This window comes from Pseudophryne corroboree, chromosome 2, assembly GCF_028390025.1.
Source record: "Pseudophryne corroboree isolate aPseCor3 chromosome 2, aPseCor3.hap2, whole genome shotgun sequence".
Taxonomy (NCBI): Eukaryota; Metazoa; Chordata; class Amphibia; order Anura; family Myobatrachidae; genus Pseudophryne; species Pseudophryne corroboree.
This window is the reverse complement of record NC_086445.1, coordinates 1,038,733,969-1,038,748,038: the sequence shown is the minus strand read 5'-3', so window position 1 is coordinate 1,038,748,038 and position 14,070 is coordinate 1,038,733,969. Positions and strand designations below refer to the sequence as shown.

General features: G+C 49.2%; 1 protein-coding gene across 1 annotated transcript in view; it reads right to left on the bottom strand.

Annotated features, from left to right (window-relative positions):
- Positions 1–239: 239 nt before the first annotated feature.
- Positions 240–14,070, bottom strand: part of USF3 (upstream transcription factor family member 3) — a 36,165-nt gene continuing 22,334 nt past the window's right edge. The window contains exons 4-7 of the mRNA XM_063956801.1: positions 13,999–14,027; positions 13,276–13,358; positions 8,747–8,843; positions 240–7,734 (exon numbers count right to left, since the gene is read on the bottom strand). Coding sequence (XP_063812871.1) covers positions 1,505–7,734; positions 8,747–8,843; positions 13,276–13,358; positions 13,999–14,027 — 6,439 coding nt within the window. The 3' untranslated portion in view covers positions 240–1,504. The remainder of the gene's footprint in view (positions 7,735–8,746; positions 8,844–13,275; positions 13,359–13,998; positions 14,028–14,070) is intronic.

Sequence of the window (14,070 nt, the reverse complement as noted above, 5' to 3'; positions counted from 1 at the left end):
AGAAGCCAATCCATCCTGCACGCAGGTGAGTTCACTTCTTCTCCCCTCAGTCCCTCGTTGCAGTGATCCTGTTGCCAGCAGGACTCACTGTAAAATAAAAAACCTAAGCTAAACTTTTTCTAAGCAGCTCTTTAGGAGAGCCACCTAGATTGCACCCTTCTCGGCCGGGCACAAAAATCTAACTGGAGTCTGGAGGAGGGTCATAGGGGGAGGAGCCAGTGCACACCACCTGATCTGGAAAAGCTTTACTTTTTGTGCCCTGTCTCGTGCGGAGCCGCTATTCCCCATGGTCCTTTCAGGAACCCCAGCATCCACTAGGACGATAGAGAAAGGATGAAAGGGTTACTCAACACCCTCAACTCTCCTGGCCTTCCAGCCCACAAGCTTCTCTTCAAGTGGGGGTTCCAATGATGTTGCAGAACCTCAACCCGCCCAGTTACACCAGGCAGGGAGTGAAGGCCCTCCACAGGAACATCCTCCAGGCCACAGTGTTCACCAGTTGTGTTCGGGGGGAGTATGTGTTCATAACCCGCATACCACTCATATCAAAGCACCCTTTCGAGTTCAAGAGTCTACAGTCCCTTCAATGACCATCAGGTCCCAGGGAACGGACTTGATGGTTATTGAAGGTGGCAAGGATTGACTTGACGGAGGACTGCTTCTTGCATGGACAGTTCTATGTGGCCTGCTCTAGAGTGAGCTCATCCAGCACCCTGGTGATCCTAGCGGCATCCGGTTGATAGGTCCACACTTAACCGATAGTCAGCAGGTACTAAAAGGTTAACATGTAAAAGGTAGACACTGCTTAAGGTCGACAGGTTCAAAAGGTTGACACATAGTCATCAAGTTTTTGTTTTGTTTTTCAACCTTTACCATCAACGTGGCCTACGATTGGGAATAGTAACCTGTGCAGCGTGCAGCTGAGCGAGGCACCTTGCACAAAGAGTGGCAAGCAAAGGCAGTACACTAATTGGGGTCACGTGGTTAAACACAGAAAATGACACCAACAAAAGTTTCAACCAATGACATGTCGACCTACTGACTGTCTAGGAGTTTCCTGTAGATCTAATGAAACATACCACTTCTAGCACCTGGAGGTAGAACCACCAATGTGGTTTAAAGAGACCCTTAAGCAGAAAAAAAAAAAAAAAAAAAAGTTTACATATGTGTCTTATAACCCACCTTCAATTCATTCATTAAAAAAATATCTTACATTTATTTAATCTTGACACTACCATGCTCCTGTACCCCAGGCATAAAATGAACTAAGCATATAAGTTAAGATGGGATGAAGGAAATGGACACTGTAAATATTGAAGGTCTACCCTGGTGAGACCGGGCAACGTCATCTAGTGTTTTCATAAACATGTCCATTATAAAAGGTAATTATTATAGAATTTTCAAATCTCCAACTTTAAAAAAACCTTCAGGAAATATACATTATATGTACAGTATTACATAAGTGACGGGGCTACATTCCACAGAAAGTCACCCAGGGGCAACGTTACACTGCCGAACTGGAGTCATGCCCCAATATATGGCTTATGTTGTGTGCCGGACGATTTGACGTCTTAGAAGAGTCTGAAGCTGCTGAGTGAGATATGGAGAGGAGGGGTGACATGGCTGAGCCATCGGCGGGGAGAGCCGTGGCAATCTCCGGAAAGAGGGACGTTAAGTTGAAGTTTGAGAGGTGAGAGGGGTTAGCCATGTGCATTGGAGGCATTTCAGGGAGAAGAGGGAAGGTGGTTTGGGAAAAGCCTACAGGCCGTGGCGGAGACAGTATGGAGCCAAACCTGTTGTTCAGTCCGGAGCTGTTGGGCTTTTCTGTGCTGGGGTTAGGGAAGATCTGGTTGGGAAAATAGGGTATGGCGAGATCGTTGGACAGACTCGGGTGAGCTGGTGAGTACGGTGGGTAAAAAGAGGGCAATGTGTTCTGTGGATCTACAGGGATAAGTGCGGCTGTCCGTGTGGCAGGCGTCTGTGTGACTGGGGGAATGAAAGATGCGTTCGCATTAATGGGTGGGTTCATCGGACCCTCGGGTATGAACGGAAAGCCAAAATTCTGGGCCAGCGTGTGCTGGTCAGGGGCTGTATTGTCAGTGGCCACTTGAGGGCTGTCCGGCATGAAGCGAACAAGACCGGCCCTTTTCTCAGCACCTGGCTGCTGGCGGCCAAGTATCATGCTACTAGGACCAGCTAGAGGAAGGTGAGGCAAAGCAGAGTCAAACATATTGCCATGTCTTTGGTTCCCAGATCTGTTCCTTTCCGGCTGGCGGGCTTTGGAATCAGGATCCTCCTGCAAAGGATGCCGTGAGCGCTGGGCTACCGGGGGATTGGCATGCCTCATGGTTTGACGCTGATCAATATTTACATGGGGAACAGACTGATGAGGAAGAGGCGGATGGACCACGCCATGCATGTTAATGGAGACTTGTATGTTCAGTTGGTTCTTTGCACCTTGACCATCAGCTGGCCGCACAGAATTGGACTTCTGCATGGAACTGTGAGGGCTGGTGTTCCGTCCCTGGATGTCTGCAGAGGAAGAGCTGGAGAAGGGAATATTTAAAGAATTATTCCTTGATGTCACTTGTCCCATGACCAAGTCGCAGCTTTCCCTGTTCTGTCCTTCGTTCTCTCGCCGGAGGTGCAGGGTATCGCGCGCTGGCGGGCAGCTAAACTCCAGGCTGGAGGAAGAATTAAACTGTGGCCTCTGGTGACCAGATATGGACCTCTGATTTGCCTGCTCTCCGATATGTGGGGCAAATAAGCTCTGCATAAAGCTCTGGTGGCATGAATTCTCATCTCGAATCGGAAGCGTATTTGCCAGGGGCACTTCCTGCGCCACCTGGTATTGCAGGTGCTTCTGCCGATCCATGGCAGAGTTCGGATTCTGGCTAATCCTGTAGCTTTGGGACTGCAACCCCCTCATGCTGGATGTAGCACCCCCATCGTTGTTTCTCGACGTCTGGATGTCAAAGTTAGATGGCTGCTGCTGATTCAAGCCACCTAACTTAAAGGTTTGGCAGTCCGGGAGCCTCTGTGGGTCCATATTGACTACATGTTCTACAGACATGCGCCCCTGAATGTTATGAGCTGGTATCACTTTATTCCTAGAAATGTCCAAATACTTTCTCATTTCCAGTTGCTCAGACACCCTTGAAGTCTGGATGGACACGCCCAGCCTCTGCTCGGAGTTGGAAGTACTCTTACCTATAAGTGCCTCTGCGGAGTAACTGGAAACTCTGTTTCTCTCCTGCCTGTGTGGCGCACAAGTCATGTTCGCCGGCCGAGGAACAATGCTGGCCTGGGAAACCATCTGCTGCTCTAAACTCCTGGAGGTCATAAGCCTTTGGATTTGGTTGTGGCTCGGCAAGTGCTCCGAAGACACAACAGGCCCTTGGGACCGGCTGCCGATTTCCTGCTGATGTTGATGACGGATATCTTGACTCACGTGGCTTTGCGAGTGGGCACCGTGAAGGCCGCGGGAAGGTGTATTGTTCTCGCATGTCTTTTCTGGCTGGCCAGACCCAAAATGAGGAGGAAGCTGCTGCTGTTGCTGCATTTGCTGGCGGTGGGGCTGGGCACTCTTCTGGCGGTTTTGCTCAGAAAGGTGCTTCTGTTGCAGAGACAACCTTGCCGCCTGGGACCCTTGCACATTGGTGCGCTTCTTTTGCATTTGAACCTCTTGCTGCATCATTCTTTGCTGCTGAATGTTGTGGGACTGAGCGCGAAGAGAGCTGTCAACTAGCGGCAGCTGTTGTTGCTGCTGATACATGAGATGCTGGTCACGCATGTGCCCGGCCTGCTGCGGCGGCTTTAGATAGGGGTTGCTGTTATGAAGCTGTTGCTGCTGATGCAAAGACTGAAGGTGCTGGTTTCCCATCTGACCGTGCTCGGAGATGGAAGGCTGAGAACTGCAGCGAATGTCCGTCTGTCTCATATTTGAATTTACAAAGTTGTTTGAGGGGAACAGATTGGAAATTCCTTCCCTGTGGCCTTGGATACTCCCAGACACAGACGAAGAGTCGGAAGAGACGTGACCGCCTAAAATGTCATTCTGCTCTGCAACGTTGTCCGAAGGCTGCAACCTTTCAAGCCGGACTGGTGCGTGACACTGCTTTTGCCTCTTGGCTGTGGATAGTAGCCCGTCCACGTGAGCGGTGCGTTTGTTGGACTCTTTCCTTCCTTCCACTTGTTGTTTTAGAAGGGAATCTGCGGCCTGGGTCACCTGCATATCAGCGGAGTTCATAGAATGTAGGTGCTCGTGAGTGTATTCAGATAAGGCAGATGTCACATCTGTTTGGCTTTCATAAGTGCTGGAGGTCACGGAAGGATTCGTGGACATAGGGAGAGGTATGTGCTCAGACGTCTGACACATGCTTGCACAGTTCAAAACGGAGTGAGTAATTCCGCCTTGGTGTAATAAGTTATTTATACTCAAACTGGTCACACTCTGGGACTGAGACGCCGAAATCTGTAGAGAGAGACTGGTGGGATTTACTCCTAAGGGGCAAGTAGATTTGTCTACCAAGCGATCAGCACAAGCGTGAGCCTTCGTACCCAGAGTATTGAAAGAAGCGGACGTAGGAGGAACATGAGAAATATTTTCCTTGGCTGAATGTGGCTTTAACGGCAATGGACAGTTGGTAGGTGATGCTTCTGCTTCTACATTCCTGGGAACAGCATCTCCAACGTTCGCCTGCGTCCTTGATCTTCCCTTTGAAAGACTTTCCTGGTCGAACAGAGCTTTTGCAGCCACTGCAACAATATCATTCTGCTCGGAAAACCCACACGCATTTAATGGTGGCACCAATGAAACACCACTGGCCATGTCCGCTCTGCTGGTGTCTGGCAACATTGAGGCCACAGAGAAATTACGGCTACTTACTGAACTATTGGACAGGGGAGAGTCTGTCTGACGACTGGCGGCACATGAGCCACTTTCTTGCTCAGAGATACTGCTCGGATTTTGGGCAGCTTGGACAATTGAGGAGCTTGGCTTGGTCGGTTCAGAAGAGGCAGACTCCTTTGACTTGATGTCTCTGTATGACATCCCATGACTGTCGAGATCCTTGGTGGTGGCTTTTCCAGGTGGGTATTTCCCATTTGGATCTTCAGTTAAAATCTGTACGTCCAATAAGTCGGTGGCAGTCAAACTTGCAGTGTCTCCTTCGGTGAGGCAAGATCTGGAAGCCGTGGCAGTTTCGGAATTTCCATCTGTGGTTAATCCAATCTCATCTTGAGGAACCACAACAACCAGAGACTCTTCAACAGACTGGTGGTTGAAATGAGCAGTGCCGGATCCAATATTAGCTTTAAAACATTCTGGGGCCACTGTTGGCGGTCTCTGCTCATCATGTGCTATAGAGACTTCATCGGTAACAAGATCTCTAGAACCGTCTGAGGGTAATGGCTCCTCATGCACGGACTCCAGCAAAACATTGGCTTCTAAGCTTGCTGATGAAGTGCTCGCTTCTTGAGTTTTGTCTCGCTCTACAACTGCTTGCGAACAACCGGCTGATGCATCAGATTCTTCCTGTACTGGAACGAGAGAGGTTGGTAATATAGATGCACTTTCCACAGGTCTTTGATTTGTATTGCTGGATTGCTCTTTCGGAACTTCTAGGCACGGCAAATCTGATTTAGTTGCGGCAGTGGAATCTTTCTTTACAGAAGCTCCTTTCTTAACTGCCGCCTTCTTGACTGCCTTTTTTGGCTTTGTGCTGGGTGCTGTCCCACCAATAGGTTTCACAGATGAAGGCTTTGCCAGGAGAGAAGGAACGGGCAAAACGGATGGCGTCTCAGCGGTGGCGGGTGGCACACTGGGACCAGCCACTGAAACACAGCTCACAGGTATGTTGCTAGTGGTTAAAGCAGATGCAGCAGGGGGATTAAGCGTAAACTGCAGGCAACTTTGTCCAGCAATATGAGATATGTTCTGGCTCAGATTGGCCAACGCGCCAAAAGTGTTGAGGGCTACATTTGTGTTGGGATCTTCGCTGGTAGTCGGCTGGATAATTTGCATAGGCATGGCGTTTGAGGCGCCGGCTGCAGGGGTCATGGGTTGTAGTGCGAACAACTGTCCATTTAACGAAATTGTTGGTGGCTGTTGGTTTGATATGGCTGTAGACACGGGCACCTGTTGGGCTGTGCTCGCAAGCTGTACAGTTGTAGGTCTGGGCAAGATGTGAACAAGGTGTTTTCCGCCGTGCGTCTGTTGGACCATCGCACTTTGCACAGGGTTTGTTGGGCAAGCTGCAGGGTTGGCGGCATTAATCGGCATCACCACTGACGGAGAAGGCTGAGCAGACACAAGAGGGACAGGGTTCTGGTTAGTTGCTGCTTGGATGAAAACAATTTGCTGCCCCATTGCTGGTTTAGGAACAGGAGGGCAGGGAGCAGGTGCAGGAGGTTGGAGGAATATAATGTTCTGATTGGCTGGGGCTGAATTTATTGCAGCCCCGAAAGGCTGACCCACTTGAATGACTTGCACAGGAGGATTGAGCGGAAGAATACTGGTTGTGCTTTGCAGCTGTGGCTGGGTAATGAGTGACTGGACTGGAACGGGCTGGTAAGAAGACATTTTCACAATTACCTTTTCCACAGGATTGACTTGCGTTATCGTGCTGGTCACGTTAACGCAAGCGGTTACCTGCCGGTTACTCAAGATATCTTTGGAGACCGCCGGCTGCTCAGTCGATGGTGTAGGAATAATGGTGGATGATATCCGACTTAACGGCTGCACAGTGTTCCCTGCCAGTTGCAGAGTCGTCCATGTGGTTTGAGTATTTTCATCTGATGGAATTCCTGTTAAGCTGACGCCACTTTTCAGTTTATTTAACCTACTAGGAACGGACCACCTGGTCTCCAGAGAAAGGGCAGACGGCAGCGGCCCAGCAGAACCCGCCTCATCTGCTACAGAGGAACTGGTTTCTCTAGAATTGACAGGAACTCTTGGGCTTGTATCAACGTCAACACCAGGAAAAACTCCCTTGACTACATCTTTCACCGTTTCAACACAACCAGCAGCTCCAGGCATCTTCTCCTGAACCAAATTAGGAGGACTGTTCAGATTTATCGCTGGTGCGTTGGGCTGGGTTACAGGCAATGGAAGATTGTTGCAGGTGGAAGCAGCAGATTTGGTCAAAACGTCCAGGAGTTTCCTACCGGAACAATCCACATTATTTTCTTGCGTTACATGGTTGGAAGGAGAGTTGGGTGGGCCAGCTGAGGCAGCCAGAGAAGAAAGAGGAGACGTAGAGCTAGGTGGTAAGTGGATGGTCTGTTGGTTGGTGGGGGCTACTGTGGTCACAGGAAGACTCAGTTCTATGTGCTGACTTGACGTGGATGCAGACGCCGAGTTTTGCTGCAAAGCTTTGTCCAGTGGAATCACACCAGAAATTGTGATCGGCGTAACCAGGTTACAAGTCCTCTGAACTGGCACAACATTGGCCGTTTGCTTCTGAAGGTTATGACCCACGTTGAACGTGATTCCGTGCACAGCGGTACCCTGGTTAGCAGAGCTCAGCTGGTTGCCGTTAAGGCAGAGAGGAAGCTTCTGGACCTGGTCATTGGGGACTATTAGCGAAGCCTTCGTGCTCCTGGCATTTCCTTTCCAATGCAGCGTTGGATCGTCGTAAAGGCAGATGCCGTTGCTCTTCAGAAGCTCGATGTAACGGCCATTTTCCCTCTGGATCTCGGACAACTCTCTTCTCAGCTTCTTAATCTCACAGGCTGTAAAACAACATAAACGGGAAAGGAAAATTAAGTCATCAAAGAACACAAAAACTCATTCAGCGCTGCGCTCGGAGCAGGGGGAATAAGTTGTAAACTTTGGACACGCAAGAACTTGCAGAGTCCACAAAAACTAAGGGATTGAGCAAAGCCTGGGGTCTCTTGTACAGGCACGTCTAGTACAGCAACCAATCATATATATGAAATGAACTGAACGCAGGAGGCTAGGAACTGGTGACATTACCGAGTGCCTCGCGCCTCAGTGAGGACACTACTTCCCAGCCAAAAGATAAGCTACCCATCAGCTTGGCTTACAGAACGGCTGCCAGAATACTGGTTCCTGCTCACAAAACTGGAAAATGACCACCAGCTATATACGGCTAACAGAATTGGGTGTGACAAGTTGGAAGAAAAGGGTATTGGGGGTTATGTAAAAACTCAATTAACTTGTGTCAATGTATTCAGATATAGGGGGAAGTGTATCAAATCTTCTATAGTAACCAATCGGATTCTAGTTATTTTATACAATGTACTAGATAAAGGACAGCTGGAATTCAACTGGTTGCTGTGGGCTACACCTTGCCCCTTCCTCTTTAAAATATTTGATGGACCTCCCCCTCGGTAGCAATGGGCTGTGCTTCATGGGAAGCAGTCTTTACAGTTGGGAAGTTACTTAGTGTGGGCACATAAGATCAAATGTATAGATCTCTAAAAACACAAGGAAAACCAAGAATGGAAACGTTTACGTTGCTAATCCCCGGTGAGCTATATTTCAATTGTACCGGTGTACGGAGACTCTTTACAAATAAGGTAATAAAGTATACGTCTCTGTATCACAAGACACAAGGTCGGAGCTGGAAAACTCCGAGCACCCAGGAAGTCCAGGCGTCTGAAACGTTCTACAGTAAATGGATGCGCATTTTCCCTGGCTCGTAAGCAGATCCCTCCTGGCGCTTGAGTTCTGCATTACTCTGCACTCTGCTACACCACCTGAGCCCGGGCCAGCCCTCACCTTGCTCCTGGTCTCCACCATTCAGCAGCAGCTCGTCGTTCTGTCGCTTGAGTTCCGTGATGTACTTGAAGGCTTGGTCCAGAATCATATTTTTGCTCTGGAGGAAATCACAAAGGACAGTGAGATGCAGAGTCACATCTGTAATAAGCATCTGAAGGTTACCGAGCAAAATACGTCCATCAGGGACGGTAGCTCAGTGGTTAAATGCACCAGCTGCTAAGGCACTTGGGATTGCTGGAGATTCATCTAGGTGTGACAATTTATTTTAGCTACAAATTAGACTGTAAGATCAATAAGATGAAAACACCAATGGTGAAGTATCCTGTGTAAATGCTATTAATAAGATGACCTATTGCCTAACAGTGTTATCAGTACCCCAAGGATTTTATACCAAAACCCTAAAAATTATTTCAATGTACAGAATCCTTCACGTATGTTACAGAAAGTTATGCGATTATCTTTAATTCCAGTGTGGGTCACAGGTATCTCTGGCGGCTAGTATAGAAAGCAGAGCCCATTCCAGTGACAATAATGCAGAATCCTCTCTGGGCGCTAGTATACAAAGCAGAGCCCATTCTGGTGACAATAATGCAGAATCCCTTCTGGGCGCTAGTATACAAAGCATAAACTACAATGGTGACAATAATACAGAATCCCCTCTGGTCGCTAGTATACAAAGCAGAGCCCATTCTGGTGACAAAAATACAGAATCTCCTCTGGCAGCTAGTATATAAAGCAGTGCCCATTCCGGTGACAATAATATAGAACCCTCTCTGGTGGCTAGTATACAAAGCAGGACCCATTCTGGTGACAATACTACAGAATCCTCTCTGGCGGCTAGTATATAAAGCAGGGCCCATTCAGGTGTCAATAATACAGAATCCCCTCTGGTGGCTAGTATACAAAGTAGGACCCATTCCAGTGACAATAATACAGAATTCTCTCTGGTGGCTAGTATACAAAGCATAAACTACAATGGTGATAATACAGAATCCTCTCTTGTGGCTAGTATACAAAGCATAAACTAGTGGTATTAATACAGAATCCTCTCTTGTGGCTAGTATACAAAGCAGAGCCCATTGCGGTGACAACAACACAGAATCTCCTCTAGTCGCTAGTATACAAAGCAGAACACATGCTGGTGACAATAAGACAGAATCCTATCTAGTGGCTAGTATACAAAGCATAAACTACAATGGTGACAATAATACAGAACTCTCTCTGGGCTCTGCTTTGATTACTAGCCACCATTCTAGTGGCAACTGTACCATACAAACTCTCAAAATGGAGACTACAATATAAAACTGTGGCTAGTACATAGAGTAGGTCTCCAGTCGCTGGTGGACAGTGCAGAGCAGACCACAAAGACAAGAGGAAAGAGTTTGCACAATGCCCTCAGTTGGCTTCCAATAACAATGATCATTATTGGGAGGGGTGCATCGGACCATGATCCTGGGCTGCCTCCACCAGCTTGTAGCCCCATTCCAAGTGCTGCACTATTTAGATCAGCGGTGGCCAACCTGTGGCTCTTGAGCCTCATGTGGCTCTTTCTTTATTCAAATGTGGCTCCCAACACTCTAAATCATGTGACCACAACAGATACAGAAACCGCTGCACTCCAGCCAGAAACGCAGCAGCACTACAAACTGAAAACTGAAGGAGCCAGATACTAGAGGTGAGACACCCACCAGCAAACAGAGGACACATTAGGGACTGCTGCAATGGCACGACTTGGTGGGGGGGCTGTAGTGATACATGAGGGTGTGCTAGAGTGACACATGGCAGAGCTGGCTGGAGAGACATAGGAGGGTCCTGGCAGGAGTGATGTGGGAGGGTGCTGGAAGTAGTGACACATGGTGGAGCTGGCTGGAGTGACACATGGGGGAGCTGGCTGGAGTGATATAGGAGGGTGGTAGCAGGAGTGACACATGGGAGAGCTGGCTGGAGTGACAGCAGGGTTTTGGCTGGAGTGACACATGGGAGAGCTGGCTGGAGTGACATAGGAGGATGGTAGCAGGAGTGACACATGGGGGAGCTGGCTGGAGTGACAGCAGGGTTTTGGCTGGAGTGACACATGGGAGAGCTGGCTGGAGTGACACAGCAGGGTCTTGGAAGAAGTGACACATGGGAGAGCTGGCTGGAGAGACACAGGAGGGTCCTGGCAGGAGTGACGCGGGGGAGCTGGCTGGAGTGATAGGAGGGTGCTGGAAGTAATGACACATGGGGAGCTGGCTGGAGTGACACATGGGAGAGCTGGCTGGAGTGACATAGGAGGGTGGTAGCAGGAGTGACACATGGGAGAGCTGGCTGGAGTGACAGCAGGGTTTTGGCTGGAGTGACACATGGGAGAGCTGGCTGGAGTGACATAGGAGGATGGTAGCAGGAGTGACACATGGGGGAGCTGGCTGGAGTGACAGCAGGGTTTTGGCTGGAGTGACACATGGGAGAGCTGGCTGGAGTGACACAGCAGGGTCTTGGAAGAAGTGACACATGGGAGAGCTGGCTGGAGAGACACAGGAGGGTCCTGGCAGGAGTGACGCGGGGGAGCTGGCTGGAGTGATAGGAGGGTGCTGGAAGTAATGACACATGGGGAGCTGGCTGGAGTGACACATGGGAGAGCTGGCTGGAGTGACATAGGAGGGTGGTAGCAGGAGTGTCACATGGGGAGCTGGCTGGAGTGACATAGGAGGGTGGTAGCAGGAGTGACACAGGGGAGCTGGCTGGAGTGACATAGGAGGGTGGTAGCAGGAGTGACACATGGGAGAGCTGGCTGGAGTGACAGAGGAGGGTGATAGCAGGAGTGACACATGGAGGAGCTGGCTGGAGTGACATAGGAGGGTGGTAGCAGGAGTGACACATGGGGAGCTGGCTGGAGTGACATAGGAGGGTGCTAGCAGGAGTGACACAGGAGGGTGCTAGCAGGAGTGACACGGTGGAGCTAGCAGGAGTGATACGGTGGAGCTAGCAGGAGTGACACGGTGGAGCTGGCTGGAGTGACATAGTAGGGTGCTAGAAGTAGTGACACGGTGGAGCTAGCAGGAGTGACACGGTGGAGCTGGCTGGAGTGACATAGTAGGGTGCTAGCAGGAGTGACACGGTGGAGCTAGCAGGAGTGACACGGTGGAGCTAGCAGGAGTGACACGGTGGAGCTGGCTGGAGTGACATAGTAGGGTGCTAGAAGTAGTGACACGGTGGAGCTAGCAGGAGTGACACGGTGGAGCTGGCTGGAGTGACATAGTAGGGTGCTAGCAGGAGTGACACGGTGGAGCTAGCAGGAGTGACACGGTGGAGCTGGCTGGAGTGACACATGGGGGTGCTAGCAGGAGTGACACAGGGGAGCTGGCTGGAGTGACAGGAGGGTGTTGGCTGGAGTGACACATGGGGTACCTGGCTGGAGTGACACAGCAGGGTCTTGACAGTAGTGACACACGGGAGACCTGGCTGGAGTGACATAGGAGGGTGCTAGCAGGAGTGACACATGGAAGAGCTGGCTGGAGTGACAGGAGGGAGCTGGCTGGAGTGACACATGGAAGAGCTAGCAGGAGTGACACAGGGGAGCTGGCTGGAGTGACAGGAGGTTGCTAGCAGGAATGAAATGTGGGGGAGCTGGCTAGAGTGACACAGCAGGGTCTTGACAGTAGTGACACATGGGGGAGCTGGCTGGAGTGACACGAGGGAGACCTGGCTGGAGTGACACAGCAGGGTCTTCACAGTAGTGACACATGGGGGAGCTGGCTGGAGTGACACGAGGGAGCTGGCTGGAATGACATAGAAGTGTTCTAGCAGGAGTAAAACATGGGGGAGCTGGCTGGAGTGACAGGAAGGTGCTGGCTGGAGTGACACATGGGGGAGCTGAAGTTTATTAAGTAAATCTGGCATTTTCAATTATTTTTTGTGAAAGTGGCTTTTTCAGTGGATCTGGCTTTAAAAAAATTTATTTTATGTTGTTCTGGGTTTTTCAATGTATTTTATACCAGGGGTGTGGTCTAGCAGGCACAAGGCCACATTCCATTTTTGCATGTGTGCCATCGGCTCGATGTCGGCTCTTTGACGTACCTAACAAGGTTTTTTGGCTCTTTGTCACTGACTGGTTGGCCACCCCTGATTTAGATCAATGCAAAGGACAGACTAGCGAAGCACCTTACCTCTTTTACCAGCACCTACTTGTTCAGCACCAGCAATGCAAAGCCTGAAGCAGAAAAACCTCCAACCACTACTGCCCCAGGAGACGGCCAGCTGGTGTGATTGGTGTGCACACAAGATAGCAAACATCTCTGAACCCTGCCACCAAGCTCTCTGCTCCATACAAGTGCTCCCCCCCGGGCATGTACGCCAGCGTGTGGCTAAGGGAAGGAAGTGGCTGCTGTTTGACCACACCGGCTGGGACCATTAACATGCTCACAGTTCGGGCATTGGGGTTGTGGTCTATTTGTTTTTTGTTCATTAGAAGATAACCAAAACAATAGAACAAAAAGAAAATAAAAAAATGAAAACGGTCGCAAATCTATCCGGTAAAACAGTAAAAGTACCTGCTTTAGCGCTGGCGAGCATGGGATGAGGTCACCGATCCGATTTATGCCAGAATTTATCTTCTTTTTTCTATGTCTCTCCACTAAAAACACAAGGGAAGAACGGACGTCAATTGGCAGAGAAAAAAAACACATTGTGATAACGAATAAGGCAGCTCCTGAGCCCATTGTACAATTAATGGCTCCTTCGTCCCAGTCTGTATCAGACATCAGAACTCTGCACATGGACACGGCAGCGGCGTATCCTGAGACGGCGAGGGGAATTACACTATCTTATAAGAAATGGGCCCTTTTATGGACAGCTTGGAGTCCAACACTCAGGGGGTGAGTGTAAAAGTTTTTGAACTCACAGGCGGGTTATCTTTATTGGACAGCTGGATCCTTCAGCCCGAACAGGTCTGATAAAGTGGTCAGCATTCCTATTCCAGTATCGAGGAACATTCGGATAATTGCCGGCAGCTTAGGCAGACTCACTGCACCTAGATGGTTATTATTTTTCATTCTATTAAATTTTGATCTACATTTATGTTTATTTTTGGGGAGACTTTATAGAATGACTGATTAATGTTCTTATTGTACTGACAATTGCATCCTCTGCGGTTTTCTGTAAAAGTTTATTTGCAAAATGCAAAAAAATGGTTATAACAAAACAAACAGAAAAAAAAAGAAAAAGCTAATGGTAAAAACTACAACAATCTTACAAGAAAAAAAAAAATGTCTTACCCTCATTGTGACTCTCTCGGTTTTTCTTCCTAGGATAAGGAATAAACCATATTATAATACTATACGTAACAT